The sequence below is a fragment of the Leishmania martiniquensis genome, chromosome 4 (genome assembly GCF_017916325.1).
Source record: "Leishmania martiniquensis isolate LSCM1 chromosome 4, whole genome shotgun sequence".
Classification (NCBI taxonomy): Eukaryota; Euglenozoa; class Kinetoplastea; order Trypanosomatida; family Trypanosomatidae; genus Leishmania; species Leishmania martiniquensis.
The window spans coordinates 350827-364673 of NC_090139.1; the positions used below are offsets into that span (position 1 = coordinate 350827).

Below are 13847 nucleotides of genomic sequence, written 5' to 3' on the forward strand. Positions count from 1 at the left end.
CGAGACGAGCCTAGCTCACCAAGCACCCCTCAACGACGCCATGGTGTCTGCGTTGATTATGTCGGGCTCGACAGAGCAGAGAAGGGGGCCGACAGCGGCCAACCCTTCCACGCGCACGGTCATACGCGACTGCCAGGGCGCGTGTGAAGGACACGCTCTGACGCCCCTACCGTCACGCCCGCGGCCGCGCGCGGTTTTGACGACATGCAGTACAGCGGCCACAGCAGACCGTTGCACAGCGCCGGCACGGCTGCCGCCCGTTCGGGCGACGTCCGCACCAGAGACGTGGCGTGACGCAGGTCATCGAGGTTCACCAGGATAAGACGCTGCGCCTCGCCTTCGGCGCCGCGGCCGGCGCTTTGCTTCGCGTTGGGCCCACGGCTGCCATTCGGCGACGCTTGGGCTGTCGCGCCCTGCAAGATGTCCGTGATACGCTCCGCCGCCCCGGTGCTGCCTGCCTTGCCGGTGGTGTCTCGGGTGCGGTGCACAGTGCTATAGTCGATATCCATGAGCAGCAGTCCGACTGAGTCGATCGTCGCCACCACGCACGTCCGCAGTGCCTCCTCGTAGCGGGAGAGGGTGCGCGGTGTGAAGCAGGGTGACGCCGCAGCGAAGGGTGCGGGCGCTAGAGCGCTCATGTCCGTCAGCCGGAACACCGCCCAGTGCGCCGCCCACTCGTAGGCCAGCGCCGCCGCCCGTTGCCGCTTCGAGTTCGCTGACGGCGGGCGACCGACTGGCCGCGACCCCTTCTGCGGGCCTGGCCGCGCGGTACTCGCGCTGTGCGGGGATACGTAGTCGTCGAGATGCTGCTCCCTCAAGAGGGTGCCAAGCTGGCGACTCGTCAGGAATATGCGCTGCAGCGGCCGCAGAAGGACCCGCTCGGTAGTCGATCGCAGCGTCTGCACAACGACGAAAAGGTCATCTTCCGGCGGAGGCACGTACACATCAGTGATGTCGCAGCCGCCAGGGCCGGGTGCCGACCCAAAGCGCGCGGGCCGCCGGCGCCAAACGACATCGCCCACACCGACTGCAAAGCGGTAATCGCCGCTGTAGCGTTGGAATCGGCAGCCCGCAGCAGGTGACGGTACGGAGGTGGCAGCTGTTGATGCCGCTGCAAGACGGCGGTTGAGCAGCGCCGCATCAGCGTAGGGTACAAGGTGGCCTTCGGCGACGGCCTGTCGCTCCAGCTTGGCGTCGTAGTCCTCGCCGTAGGTCCACGCCAGCAGCGGCGTGCCGGGCGGGACATCTGTGGTGACCAAAAAAAAGGGAACGGTCACGAAGAAGCTGCGCTCTTCCAGAAAGAAGCACTGCGCACGGCGGCGCGGCGGGCGTCGCTTGGGCTTCGCATAGAGGGCGGCGAGGCCGTCGTCCTCCTTCGGGACAGGGACGGCGGCCGCCGCACCGTCGGCCTCAGCGACGGTGCGTGTGACCTCTTTTTTGGCCCTGTGCGCGCGGCGCCGGCGGCATGTCCGCTTTGCTGTCGCCGCACGCGCCGCCTTTGTGCGCTCTTCGAGTGTCAGCGGCGGCGATGCGCTGTGGTTGGCGGACTTCGGCGGCAGCCTCTCACTCGCGCCTGCAGGCATCTCCGGGCCACCCGCCGGCGCTGGCACGGCCGCTGCCTCAGGGGCCCCCGCAAACTCACTTGGTACGGACAGTATCACCGAGCACAGCTCCACGTTGCCAAAGCGGGACGTGTTGTAGCGGTGGTTGATGTAGCGCGTCAGGCCCTGCCCAAAGCAGACGCCGTGGCGTCCGAGCCCCAGAGCGTACGTGTCGTCCGTCACGATGGACCAATCCTCGTCCTCCTCCACCCCGCGGTGCGCCGATGCGCTGTGGTTGGCAGCGGTGGTGTGGTCGAGCGCGCTGGTGTCACCGCGCAGCGCTCGCTCGCTCACGAGCCGCTCCACCTTGCGCGTCGCCACCGATGGGCCGCAGTACAGGAGACAGGTGCCGTAGGGCAGCCAGGCGGAGGCCGCGACGCCTTTCTGGTCGTCTCCCAACTCTGGCGCCGGGCCGAGGGTGACCAGCGTGAAGGGGAAGGCGGCCTCCGCGACATGGCTCGCATGCCGCCTCCCCACGCCGTGGTAGTAGGCCAGGTCGGCTGGCCACGCAGGAAACCGCTTGACCCCCGTGTACAAATCACCGACCAGGTCGTTTTGGCGAGCGGAGGCGTTTGCCGAGCCCCTGCCGCCCTCCGCCACAGTGCACGGCGTCGCGGCGCTATCAGCGCACCCAAACCTCTTGTTCAACTCGCTGTAGCAGCGCCGGTACCATGAGGGCTCGTCCAAGCAGCGGTAGTACGACTCCAGCGACACATAAATTTCCTCCCCCTCTTCCAGCCGGGTGGTGCACACCACCGCCATCAGCGACGCGCGGGGGTACAGGTTCCGACTCGCTGGTGCGTCAGACGCCCGGCACGTGGGTGGCTCCCTCGCTTTAGTTTCGTCTCCCTCCAACCTCACGTCCGTCGCGCCCGCGGGCGACCTTCCGGTGCTGCCTTCGCTACCATCAGGCGCTGCTCTGTCTGGTAAACCGTAGTGGAGCGCGATGCAGCGCGCATTGGGACGCAGATACGGCTCCGGCACTCGTGGCAGTTTACGAAACTGAGGGTACAGCAGAGGTTGTGCTGGTGAACCGGGCGCCACGCCTGCGGCCACTGCCGCTGCGTCTTTCCTGCCAGCGCCGGTGTCCTGTGCGCAAACCTTCCACGCCGTGTCGAGCCGGTGCTGCTCGACGGCGTACAGCACCTCTGCCCTGTCAATGAGTTCGCTGAAGACGGCGTCGCCCTCCACCGCCAGCACAGAGTGACGCAGAAATGCCCGCTGCACTCTCACTGGCTCGCCAAAGCCATGATGCAAGCGACGATGATGCGCGGGCTGGTGGGTGTAGCCTGGCACCGCCGCCGCCGCTGATCCGGATGCGGGCGCGGGCGCGGGGAACGGGATAGCGTACGAGGCGCATGAGCCGAAGTGCGAGCTCGATGAAGGCGCCTTGCGAACCCCAATCATGCAGATGCCCCGGCCGCGCCGCTGTGCCTGCTCCACCTCCGCGTCGGAGAGGCCGAGGTACGCCTTGATGAAGGCGCCGTAGCGTTGCGTGTGGAAAGTCACGCGCGTCTGACTCGGCTGCGGGAGTGCGGAGAAGGGAGGCGGGTGAGGGTGGGGCCAGTACGCTGGCAGCTGTTGCTTCTCTGCTGCGGCCGTGGTGTCCGAGAGGCTTGGCGGCTGCTGAGCTTCCGTTCGAAAGTCGTTCGCGGGCTGCGCCGATGCAAATGGCGACTCAGTGGCGTCGGCGATGCCGTCTTCCTCCTCCATGTCCTCGGTGCTCTCCGGCACGTACTGCGACTGCTGCGCGTGATGGCCATCTGTTCGGCCCACCCACGCCTCGCAATCCACGTCAGCGTTGTTATCACAGTCGGCTCCCCCATCGTCCCCCTGATCGCTGAGCGAGGCACCATCGTCGCCGTCGTCGGAGCCGGCGGCTGTCACAGACCCGCCAACGACCGAGTCGGTCATGCCGCCACCACCGCGGCGATTCTTTGAGGAAGCCATATCTTCCTGTGACGTGTAGAGGGCAAAGAAGTCATCCCTCAGCTCCTGTGAATGCCTCGTATCGCACAAGTCGGCATTCGCGCTGTCGCAGGGGCGAAGGCGATCGCAGCCGCCTTGCTGCGAAGAGGTGAGGGGCGGCCTCGAGGGCGACGCCACCGCCTGTGGCTGAGTCTCTTCACGGCTGCCCGCATACGTTGCTCGTGAGTCTTCCAGCGCCGCGCGGAGTTCGTCGCCGGCATCGTCGCTGGCGAGTCCGTTATCGTCCCAAAGCCTTCGGGCGAGTCGACCGTGCGCGAGGCCTTTGCCAGTGCCATGCGACATGGGGCACACAGAAGAGAGAGCGGGGTGGGGCGCGGGATGGAGGTGGTGGAGGCCGCACGCATCTATGAGAGTGAAAGGGTGCGCGTGTGTGTGCGTGCGTGACTAGGATGACGTACAGATATCTGCAGAGAATGCGGCGCACAGTCAGAGGCGGCGCCACCGCGTGAATCGTGAAATCGTTGACAGATACTTGACGTGCCACTGATGGCGTATGACCGTGTGGCTGTGCGAGTGTTTCCAAGAGAGGGCGGGGAAGGGGCGGTGACGGAGGAGAGGAGGTGGGTGTGTGAGGGGGGGGTGGAGGGAAAGGGGGCGACGAGAACTCGGCGAGAGCGAGAAAGGGGGCACGGATTGGCGAACCCTCCCCCTCCCCCTTTTTTGTTCTTTAGGAAGACGCTGCTACGCGCCCGCACTGGCAGAGTCTGTGCGCCCGTCACTCATGATGAGAAAAGTAAGAGCGTCTATGAGGCAAAGGGGCGCAGCAAGGCGAAGCCAAACAATGTCAGGCCGTCCACGGCAGAGGGGGGATAATCCGCGGTCCGCTGCTGTCGAAAAGCCACTCACAGCCACGCACCCCCATGCGCGCACACAGACACAACAAATCGACGGCAGCGCAGCGTTACGGCAGCTTTGAAAGCCAAGATGGTAAACGGCGGGCTCGAGAGAGAGAGACAGAGCGCGCAAACGACGGCTGCGTGTGCAGGCCAGAGGAGAGCTCCGCCATTACACACTTCCTCTACTCATCGTCGAGGAACATCGACGCTGGCCGTGCCGATCCCGCCGACGGAGACGGTGTGGCTTGTGAGCCGCTGCCACCAGCCTCCTTGTCGACAGGGGCGTTACCAAAGCCGCGGCCTGCACGGCTGCGGCGGTCGAGGCTGAGGCTCGCCCCGTCCTGCTGCAGTAGTTCCACTTCGCGCTTGATACGGTAGCGCTTCATGTCCGACTTGCTGTACTTGTCTGGGTCCATGCCGTGCTTCGCAAACTCGGGGATCAGAAACCGCTGCAGGTAGTCCTCGAGACTTTCCTCGGCGGTGGGGGCCCGAACGCGGTAGCTCAGCTTGCGCAAGCATTCCGCCATGGCCTTGCAGCGCTCCGCCACGGACGCTCTCGAGGGGGATGTCGCAGACGCCTGCTGCGCTTTGCACGCAATCTCGTCCATCTCTTCACGCGCCCTCTTTTTCTTCGGCTCCTCTGTGCCTTCATCGTCATCGTCCTCCTCATCGTCATCGTCCTCTTCGTCAGAATCAAAGTCTTCATCGGAGTCCGATGTACCACCCTCCTCTTCATCCTCTTCGGAGTCGCCCTCGTCGGAGTCCTCCTCGTCGGATGCGCTGCTGTCCTCATCCTCGTCGTGGTTACCTTGACTGGTGTGACCGTTTGCGGCTACCGCTGCCACAGCCCTTTCTTTTTCCTCTGTGAGCTTTGTGATGGTGTCACCAATAAACACTGCGTGGCTCGCCACGTATGCCTCTGGGTACGTGTCACCGTACTTGGAGCGAAGCAGCTGCTGCACGATCGCCGTCGGCAGCGTCTTGTTGCCCGGCAGCCGACTCACCATGATGCGCAGCAGCCCTGTGAGCTGCGCATCCAGCTCGGCGTCCGACGGCATCCGCGCTTCGGCACACAGAGGGAAGGGGGGGCAGGAGGGAGGAAGAAGTTCCTACACGCCTGCCGCGCAATCGCGAGGGTGGCAAGCCACAAGACGCGACCTTCTCGTGATTCACTCTATACGCTGGTAGCGGGCCCGGCGACAGGAGAACGAGAGACGCGGGCGATGGATCGGCTGGCGGAGGAGGAGCGCCCGTACGAACTGCTTGTGCGACTCACTCGTGTGTCTCTCTGTCACCCTCTATGCAAGCGGACTGATCCCTTACGTGCATGTGTACGTGTGTGTGTGTGTGTAATGAGGAGGGGGGATCAAGAGAGGGGGCAGAGCCGAGTGATGTAGAAAAAGAAATACTGCAGAGGCGTCCTCGTCGCATGAGGAGCGCAGACCAGACCAGGCAGGGGCACACGCGGGATGAGGGCCGTCAGTGCCGCTTGCGTTTGCCGGCGACGCCAGAATGTCGGAAGGCGCGCACGCCTCTCTCTATGAGCGTGCGAGGGCTGAGAGGAGGGAGGCGCTGGTGCCCCTCCCTCTGCGGCATTCCCACTCTGTAGGCGTGTGAGGATGAGCTTGAGAAGGGGTAAGGGGTCCAAAAGACGCCGGCGGAATCGTTTTTAGTGCTGAACGTCGGGCCCGCGCGCCATCACTACGGTGGATGTCGTCCGTGGCCGTCGCTTTCAGCGACATCTGCCGGCACCATCATCAAGTGCACGGGAGCAACAGAAAGGAAAGCAGGAAAAACTGAGATGACTGAACGCGCGTGTACGCCAATGCAAACACACGCACGCACACACACACGTTGGCAACGATACACAAGCAACAAGCGCAAATACGCTCCCCTCTCCATCCATTTCTCCCTCCAACGGCCCCAGCGCTGCGCGCACAGGCGCTCTGAGACGCACATTTGTGTGTGCGTGCGTGTGGGTCTCACGGCGCCCCGTTGGCAGAGCGCAGCGGCCCCAGGTTAAACAACTCCGCCACATCAACCGGCGGCAGCGGCACAGGGGGCGTGCGACTCCCATTCGCCATCGCCTCGCCAGCGCCGCTGCTTCTCCGCCCGCTTTGGACGCCGCTCGCCTCCATGACAGCGACTGGATCAGAAGGCAGCTGCTCTGGTATGGCACGCGCGGGCGAGGCAGCGAGCCTGTGACCGAGCCCGCTGTGCACCGGCGGAGGGGGCGAGATGCCACCAAAGAGGACGCTCAGCGGCAACGGGGCCGAGGCATTCGGCGCTGCCGGCCAGCCCGCAGCGGCACCGGACGAAGGAAGATCCCAATGCTGCCTTGTTGGCGCCTCGCCGGCGGCGGGGGCGGCAACATACCCCGGTGATGACCTCCACTCCGAAGCAGCGGCATAGCCGTTGGCTCTCGCCGTGCTGCGGAGCTCTGGTAAGGCGGCGGCGTTGTTGTCACCTGCGCCAGCCCAAGTCGACTGGGTGCCGTCCATAGCGCTCCTGCCGCCATAGCTGTGGGACCGCTGCGACTGGTCAACGAGCTTCACCCGCTTGGTGTAAGTCGGCGGCAGTGACGGCGCAGCCGAGTCTGCCGTTGCAAGCCGCGCGCTGAGTTCCTTCATCTTGTGCCGCAGCGAATTGGCGAGCAGGTCCTTGCGAGTGATCATACCAGCCACGGTGTCACCGTCGACGACGACCATGTGTCGCAAGCCCATCATGCGGAAGGTTTGGTACGCCATCTGCAGGTTGAAGAAGGGCGGTATTACCCACGGGCTGCGGTTCACGATGAGTGAAAGGTCGAGGACGGGCGGCAGGCGGTTCTCACTGATGAAGGAGGCGCTCTCGGCCCCCACCTCCGCCCCGCCCGGGACCCCGTCCGGCATATGCGTGCGAACCCACTCGTAGCGGTCCGAAGTTCTGAAGAAGAGACGGCTCTTCTGCCACATCCACTGCGTCCATGTAAGATGACGGATGGCCACCACGCACGGCGCCAGGCGACCGCCGAAGCCGTCGCTGTCCTTGGCTGTCAGCGGTACCTTGGTCGTTGGCGGTGCCTCCAGCGTCGACTCGTCGTACTCCTGCAGCTCGGGAAGGGTAAAGTAAACCTGAAGATCCTCCCGGGTGACGAGGCCGACAAACTTGTGGCGCAAATGCGCCGCTGCAGATTCCACCACGGCTGCGTCCTTCGCCGAGCGAGGCGGCTGTGCACCAGTCTCAGCGACGGGTGAGACGTGGAGGTATTCGGCCCCACGCTTCGCGCCGTCCAGCCTGCGTTGCACGGATGCGCTGGAGGGCCCTGCTGGTGGGGCGGCTGCCCTCTGATCGTCATCATTGTCGGCGGCGTCGCCGATACGAACGGCTTCTACAACGGGAAAGGCATGGTGTGTGCTATCGCGAAGAGCGGCGAGCACCACCTCCGTGCGCTCGCGCATCCGTAGCGTCACCACCTCCGACGCCATGACGTCTGCAGCGGTCAGCTGCTCAAACTCAGGCTTCACAATATTCGGCGGCAGGTAGGGGACGCTGTCCATGAGGAGCATCTGGTGGTAGAGGGGCTCGCACAGCCAGTCAGCGGTTGTCTTGGACATGACGATGGCCACCATGACAGGCAGCAGGTAGTGCAGCTCCGCCGAGAGCTCGACCATGATGACGCAGATGGCCATGGACATGCGCGAGGTGCCGGCAAGGAAGGCGCCCGCGCCGATGAGGGCAAAGACGCCGGGGTCCATCCACGCATCCGCCGACGCGTAGCCGCGTGGCACGTCAGGGACCTTCGCGGCACCGATTTCGAACAGGAGCAGCCCGAACAGGCGACCAAAGACGGCGCCGAGCACGAGGCTGGGCACGACAAGGCCGCCCGACACGGATGTACCGCTCGTCATGCAGGCAGAGGCGAAGTAGACGAGGAAGTACACGATGAGCGTCACCGCCGGGAACTCCCCCGCCGTCTGACGCGAGAAGAGATGGCGAATGGTGTTCTTGCCGGAGGCCATGTTGAGTGTGCCGAGGGGCGAGTAGGTCTTTGGCTCGGCACATGTGTTGTTGAAGAGGCGCCAGCCGCCCTCTGTGCCCCATCGCTGCACCGTCCCGTTGACAACGCCGATGTCGTACCGTTTGGCGCAGGGTGAGACGAGGGAGAGGACGTACATGCAGCTGGAGAAGACGGCGCTGATGACGACCGGCTCGAGGAAGCGGCGGAACTGGTACGGCCGCAACACGCGGCGTCGCCACTTGATGAGTATCAGGTTTGTCTTGGTGAAGAAGGCAGCCAATGAGCCGATAATGCCGCCGAGGAGCAGCGACGGTATAATGGACACCAAGTTCAGGGGTATGGTGACGTTCACCTCAAACAGAACCGCGGCCGCGTTCGAGACCCAGCCCAGCAGCCGCCGGTCCTCAACAATGGAGTTGATGATGGTGCTGAAGGTGAAGCACAGCATGGTGGCGAGGAAGATCTGCCCGTTGGAGCTCTGGTCCCAAAAGCTACTCACCTCCTCCATGACGAAGAGGAGGCCGCCGATGGGGGCACCAAAGGCCACAGACACGCCACACGCCGCACCCGCCGTGATGAAGTCGCGGCGATCCTTGTTGTTACGGAAGGCCTGAAATAGCGGTGTTTGAAACCCAAGCGTGCGACTGCGGCCCTGTGTCACGCCCGCCCCGGTGATGGCACCGAGGTGGATGAGGGGCGCCTCCAGCCCCACGGGCAGTCCACCCGCGACGGCGCAGATGCACGAGATGGCCTTCGCGATGAATGTGCGCAGGTTCATGGCTTTGCGCAGGTGAACACCGTTGAGGTACGCCATTACATCGGGAATGCCGCCGCCCGACGCGGCGGGCTCAAAGTACACGACAACGCCAGCTGCGATCGCCACGAGCAAGACAGAGCCGAGCACTGTGCAGAGGAATCCCTGAAGATGGCCGATGATGCGGTGCTGCGGGCCCGTCATCATACGGTACAGCACCTCGGCTCGATAGCTTTCGAGGATGTCAACAGCATACGACACGACTGTGGCGACGACACCAACGGATAGGGCAATGAGGACGTGCAGCAGCCACCGCAGCATAACATGGCGCTCTGCTGTGTCCATCTGTAGTCGAGCAAAGCCCTCGGCCATGCTGCTGAGAGGGGAGCGAACATGGTAGCGCGTGCCACCGGTGTTGCCACCCTCCGGTTCGGGCGAAACGGCGCCGCTCATCTCGCACGCTAGCGACGCGGCCGCTGTAGTGCCCTGTGTGTAGTGGCGCCGCCGGTTTTCATGGCTCTCACGCAGATACTCGACGTACATGTCCGGGTAGGGCTTGTAGTAGTCCAGGCTCTCGAAGCTCGCCTGTTTTTCTAGCTCGGTGCGCGTCAGATACTCCGTGTGCATCGTGTTCGGGTTCGCCGTATCGCGCAGCGCACGCCAGAACCACTCCAGCCAGCCGCGGTGGGTGTGCGTCGGTGGCGCCTCCAGGGCGCTCCCAGAGTCGCCGCTCTGCATTGGCACAACGTCACGCCGACTGCAGCCGCCCCCTCACAGAGTACGCTACACACGCACGTGTTTGGCAGGGCTAACGGCGGTGTTGAATGGATACCCAAGCGAGCGTGCGCCTCTTGCGCCAGCAGAGGCACAGGTGTGACCAGCAGGGCGCTGAGAGGCGCCAATCGACGAACTGCGGAGAAAAAAGGGAAGCGAAAGGGGGAAGAGAGAGGGTATGCGCGCGCGCTCTCTCTACGCACTCTTTGTTGTGTGTGTGCAAGCGTACGCAACGCAGAGAGAAGGCGTGCACCAAACGCCCGACAGAGACGAGAGGCGGAGATGCAGTCAGGGACACGCAGAGGCACAGACGGCGCAGGAGGTGAAGGAGGAGTAGAAGACTGCGATGGAGGAGAAAAAGGCGGGGGGGGGGCATAGAGAGGGAAAGCGGCGATACGACCTGTGGGAAGGGCTCCGAGAGACCGAAAGCTGCTTCCTCACTGCGCTCACGCGTGCGTCTCGGTAGATGCTCCGTCCGTGTACTCTTAGGCCTGCGCACGGGCGGTGATGCTGAGCCCGCTGCTCGCAAAAGATGTTTGCGCGGCAGGTAATCATGATTCAGCACTGCCCATGCGCACAGAAGAGAGAGAGGAAGGCGCGAAAAGGGGTAAAGGAGCGGCATTGCGGCAGTGCGCGCGTTGCCATCCTCGCCACCCGGATAGCGAAATTCAAAAGTTCATCCCACATGCAGTTCTCTGAGTCATCGTTGTGATGAAGATGCCGAGTCTGCGCACTGAGGCCACCACGAGTTCCCCCCTTCCTCCAATCGCACACCGGCAGATGCACACAGAGGCGCGTGGGCTGAGCTCAACGCACCGTCTCCACTGCGTGAGCCTCCACTGACCTCCATCAAGACAGCCGGCCTCAGAGGCCATTTACGCGAAAAGAGAGAGAGGGGAGGAGGAGGAGATGGGCGCCTGGCGGAGGCCGGCCTGAGGCAGAGCTGAGCGCTTTGACGCAAGCAGAGTCGTGGCGGTCGGGCACGAAAAGGAGACCGGAGGAGGAGGAGGAGGACAGAGAGGGAGGGAGGGAGGGAGCGCTCTTCGAGTGGCCAGCTTGGTCGACTGTCCCTGCACCCCCACACCTCCTCTCGTCTCCTTCTCCTCCTCCCTTCCTCCCTCCCCGGCCCCAAGTGTGTGTGTGTGCTCTTTCTACCTTTTACGCTTGCGAATGATGTAGCGATCGACCGCGGCTTTGCCACCTTTCTCGTTGAGGCGCGAGAATGTGTCTGCTGCCACAGCACGCTTCACCTCTGCGCGCTTCGGGAAGTACGGCCTCGCCTTCGTGCCGGATTTCACAGCCATCACCTCCTTCCGCAGTAGTTCCTTTCGAACGCGGGATCGCCGCTCCTTAATGGAGGCGTCGCGCGTCTTCGACACGTACAACTGCGAGGCCCTCTGCAGCTGCTCGAGTTCGGCATAGAGCTGCTGAGGCGGGGTGAGCTTCATCTCCCTCAGCTCGCGCGCGTGGTCCGCGCCGAAGACCTCCTGCTCGTGGTCAGACAAATCGTACTCGTCGAGGTCCTCGCCGGCCTCCTCCAACTCGCAGCGGCGAATGATGCACTTGAGGCACTTAATGCGGAAGCGCCGTTCCTCCTCTTCCTTTGCCTCCGCTTCGCGCAGGAAGCCGTAGTTCTGCTCGAACATGCGCGCATCTGCGCGTCCGAACATCGGGTCAAAGCGCGGGTCTACACGTCGCTGCACCACGGTCGACGTGACCGACGAGGCCTTGCCAACGTCTCCGCTGGCCCCACGCGGCGGTGCTGACCGACGCGGACGCTTATGCGCGTCACGTGCCGGCGGAGGGCCGTCGTCGTCATGCATGAGAATCGACTAGTGGTCGAGGTGCAGCTTCAACAGAGAACACGTCGAGACAGGAAGATGAGCTGTTACCCCTCTCCAACTCGTTGCGGTGTGTGCGTGTGCGTATGCTTGCAAAAAAAAAAGGCAAGCTTCAGCTTGCACGCACACAGTGAGGAGAGCGGGGCTGGTGAAGGAGATAGCGAGTGAAAAAAGCGATGGAGGTGACTGCATCTGTACATGTGTGCGTTTGTGTCTGCTAGACTGTGGCAGAGCGAAACGTGCGTCAGCCTCCAGCCACTACGGCAGCCATCAGAAGATGCACATCGCTGCGCTACACAGCAGCAACATTGCTTGCGCTGGGATGCAAGCGGTTTAGTCAACGACGAGTACCCCGGCGCTAGGGCAGTGTGTGAGAGAGAGAGCTTAAATCTTGGACGGGGGCTCGCTCATTGCCTTGCGTGTTTGTCTCGAATGTACTATCAGCTTCGATGAAAAAGAAAAGGGGCCGGCAGAGGTGACACGCTCGCATGCACATACCTACCCCACACGCACACACGCTCACTCCCAGGAACGACGAAGAGTACCACTGGCCATCTTGAGGGGATGGCGCGATACGCCGTGCTGGCACATCGGCCGCATAGCCACACAAGCACACGTACATGCAAGAAAAAAGGGGAAGAGAGCGATGCAGATGATGCGCCTTCCAAACAATCGCCGAAGGAAAAGATGCGCGCAGTGGGGAGGCGCACACACGCACTCACCAAGTGACAGGGACGCCACAACGACAACGCCATCGAGAGAGGTCCCCGGCGACTTCCCGAGCATGAGGGTGGAAAAGTGCACAAGCAGTAAACTCGTACACACACACGCCTGTGCGCGTGTAGTGCTGGGAAGGAGGGAGGGGAGAGCACTTCCTCGGGCAATGGAGTACACCAAACAAGGGCACACAACGAGGTGACCGCGTGATGTGCAGTGGCGCTCAGCGGCTCAAGAGAGAGAGAGGAGGATGAGGGTAAGGATGAGGTGCCCTGATGCCTGCGCGTGTCGCACCGAGAAGGGGTGGAGGGGAAGAGCGGCAGCGGATAGAGACCCCGCGCGCTGTCGTCTGTACCCCGCACCCGTTCACGTGGCGCTGTAGAACAGCACCCTCTCCTCTGCTCTCGCCATGACCGATTCCACCATCTACCCAAGATCGTATAGAGCCTTTCTTTTTCTTTCTTTTGGCGGCGGCGACCGCCTGCGCAAACGTTCATTTCGCGCTCTCGTCCTCACCATGGGTGAGAGCGGCCTCCTGCAGTGGCGGCCTCATGGCGGAGGTGCTGTCCGAGGCGAACATGTTGGCCCCACCTACCGGAAAGCAGCTCTGCTCTTCATACGGATTGGCGCCTGAGCCCCAGTGGCCTGGCGTCCTTGACTCATCCCTTGTCGGCGAGTCTCCGAAGTTGTACTCGCGGTAGACGTTGGCGCTCTCCGTCACAGCTGGTGTGTCGGCCTGCGCGCCGCTTTTGGGGGCCTGTGGAGCCGGCGCAGCTGCCGCCGTGCTCGGAGCACCGCCGCCGTAGTACCGCTGGAACTCCTCCTGCACGCGCTTCACCTCCGCAGGATCGTCGAACTCTGGTAAGCCTACCACGACGCTGACAAGCAGCATCATCGCGCCCAGCATGATGGCCAAGATGCCGCCGATGATCTCAGCCACGCCGTTACCGAGCAGCAGGATGCCAAAGAAGACGTAAAAGATGCCACGCGCGCGGTAGTAGACGAGGAAATAAAAGTACTTCATCCAAATATACAAGACGCGGTGCAGCACGGAGAACTGCCGCAGCTCCGCGGAGAGCCCGAGCAAACTGAAGAGAAGGCAGTACATATCCAGCAGCACCACTCTGGGAAAGAGAATGACCTTGACAAGGCTCAAGATGATGCCGACAAAGGTGAACACGACGACAGCGATCGACAGGACGAGAAAGACGCGTGGCCAATTGCGCTGCCAGCACGACTGGCTCTCCGGAGCCCGCGAATCCGCGCTGCGGTTCGGGCTCATGGATCGCGCTTTGACGTCGGAGTGACGGAAAGAGAAAGGTGAGGTGTGTGGAG

The 13847-nt window shown here is 63.3% G+C and overlaps 5 protein-coding genes across 5 annotated transcripts; all 5 read right to left on the reverse strand.

The window, feature by feature from the left end:
- Positions 1-119: 119 nt before the first annotated feature.
- On the reverse strand, positions 120-3872 carry LSCM1_07490 (uncharacterized protein; the record flags this gene model as incomplete). Its single annotated transcript, XM_067324858.1, has 1 exon — positions 120-3872. The coding sequence occupies one exon, from the start codon at positions 3870-3872 to the stop codon at positions 120-122; it is 3753 nt and encodes a 1250-aa protein (XP_067181465.1).
- Positions 3873-4608: 736 nt separating this feature from the next.
- LSCM1_07491 (uncharacterized protein) lies at positions 4609-5484 on the reverse strand (the record flags this gene model as incomplete). Its single annotated transcript, XM_067324859.1, has 1 exon — positions 4609-5484. One exon carries the CDS (start codon positions 5482-5484, stop codon positions 4609-4611), a length of 876 nt encoding a protein of 291 aa, XP_067181466.1.
- A 924-nt stretch (positions 5485-6408) lies between these two features.
- Positions 6409-9918, reverse strand: LSCM1_07492 (uncharacterized protein; the record flags this gene model as incomplete). Its single annotated transcript, XM_067324860.1, has 1 exon — positions 6409-9918. One exon carries the CDS (start codon positions 9916-9918, stop codon positions 6409-6411), a length of 3510 nt encoding a protein of 1169 aa, XP_067181467.1.
- Positions 9919-11105: 1187 nt separating this feature from the next.
- LSCM1_07493 (uncharacterized protein) lies at positions 11106-11777 on the reverse strand (the record flags this gene model as incomplete). The annotated part of the gene is made up of 1 exon (XM_067324861.1): positions 11106-11777. The coding sequence occupies one exon, from the start codon at positions 11775-11777 to the stop codon at positions 11106-11108; it is 672 nt and encodes a 223-aa protein (XP_067181468.1).
- A 1228-nt stretch (positions 11778-13005) lies between these two features.
- LSCM1_07494 (uncharacterized protein) lies at positions 13006-13794 on the reverse strand (the record flags this gene model as incomplete). Its single annotated transcript, XM_067324862.1, has 1 exon — positions 13006-13794. One exon carries the CDS (start codon positions 13792-13794, stop codon positions 13006-13008), a length of 789 nt encoding a protein of 262 aa, XP_067181469.1.
- Positions 13795-13847: the final 53 nt, after the last annotated feature.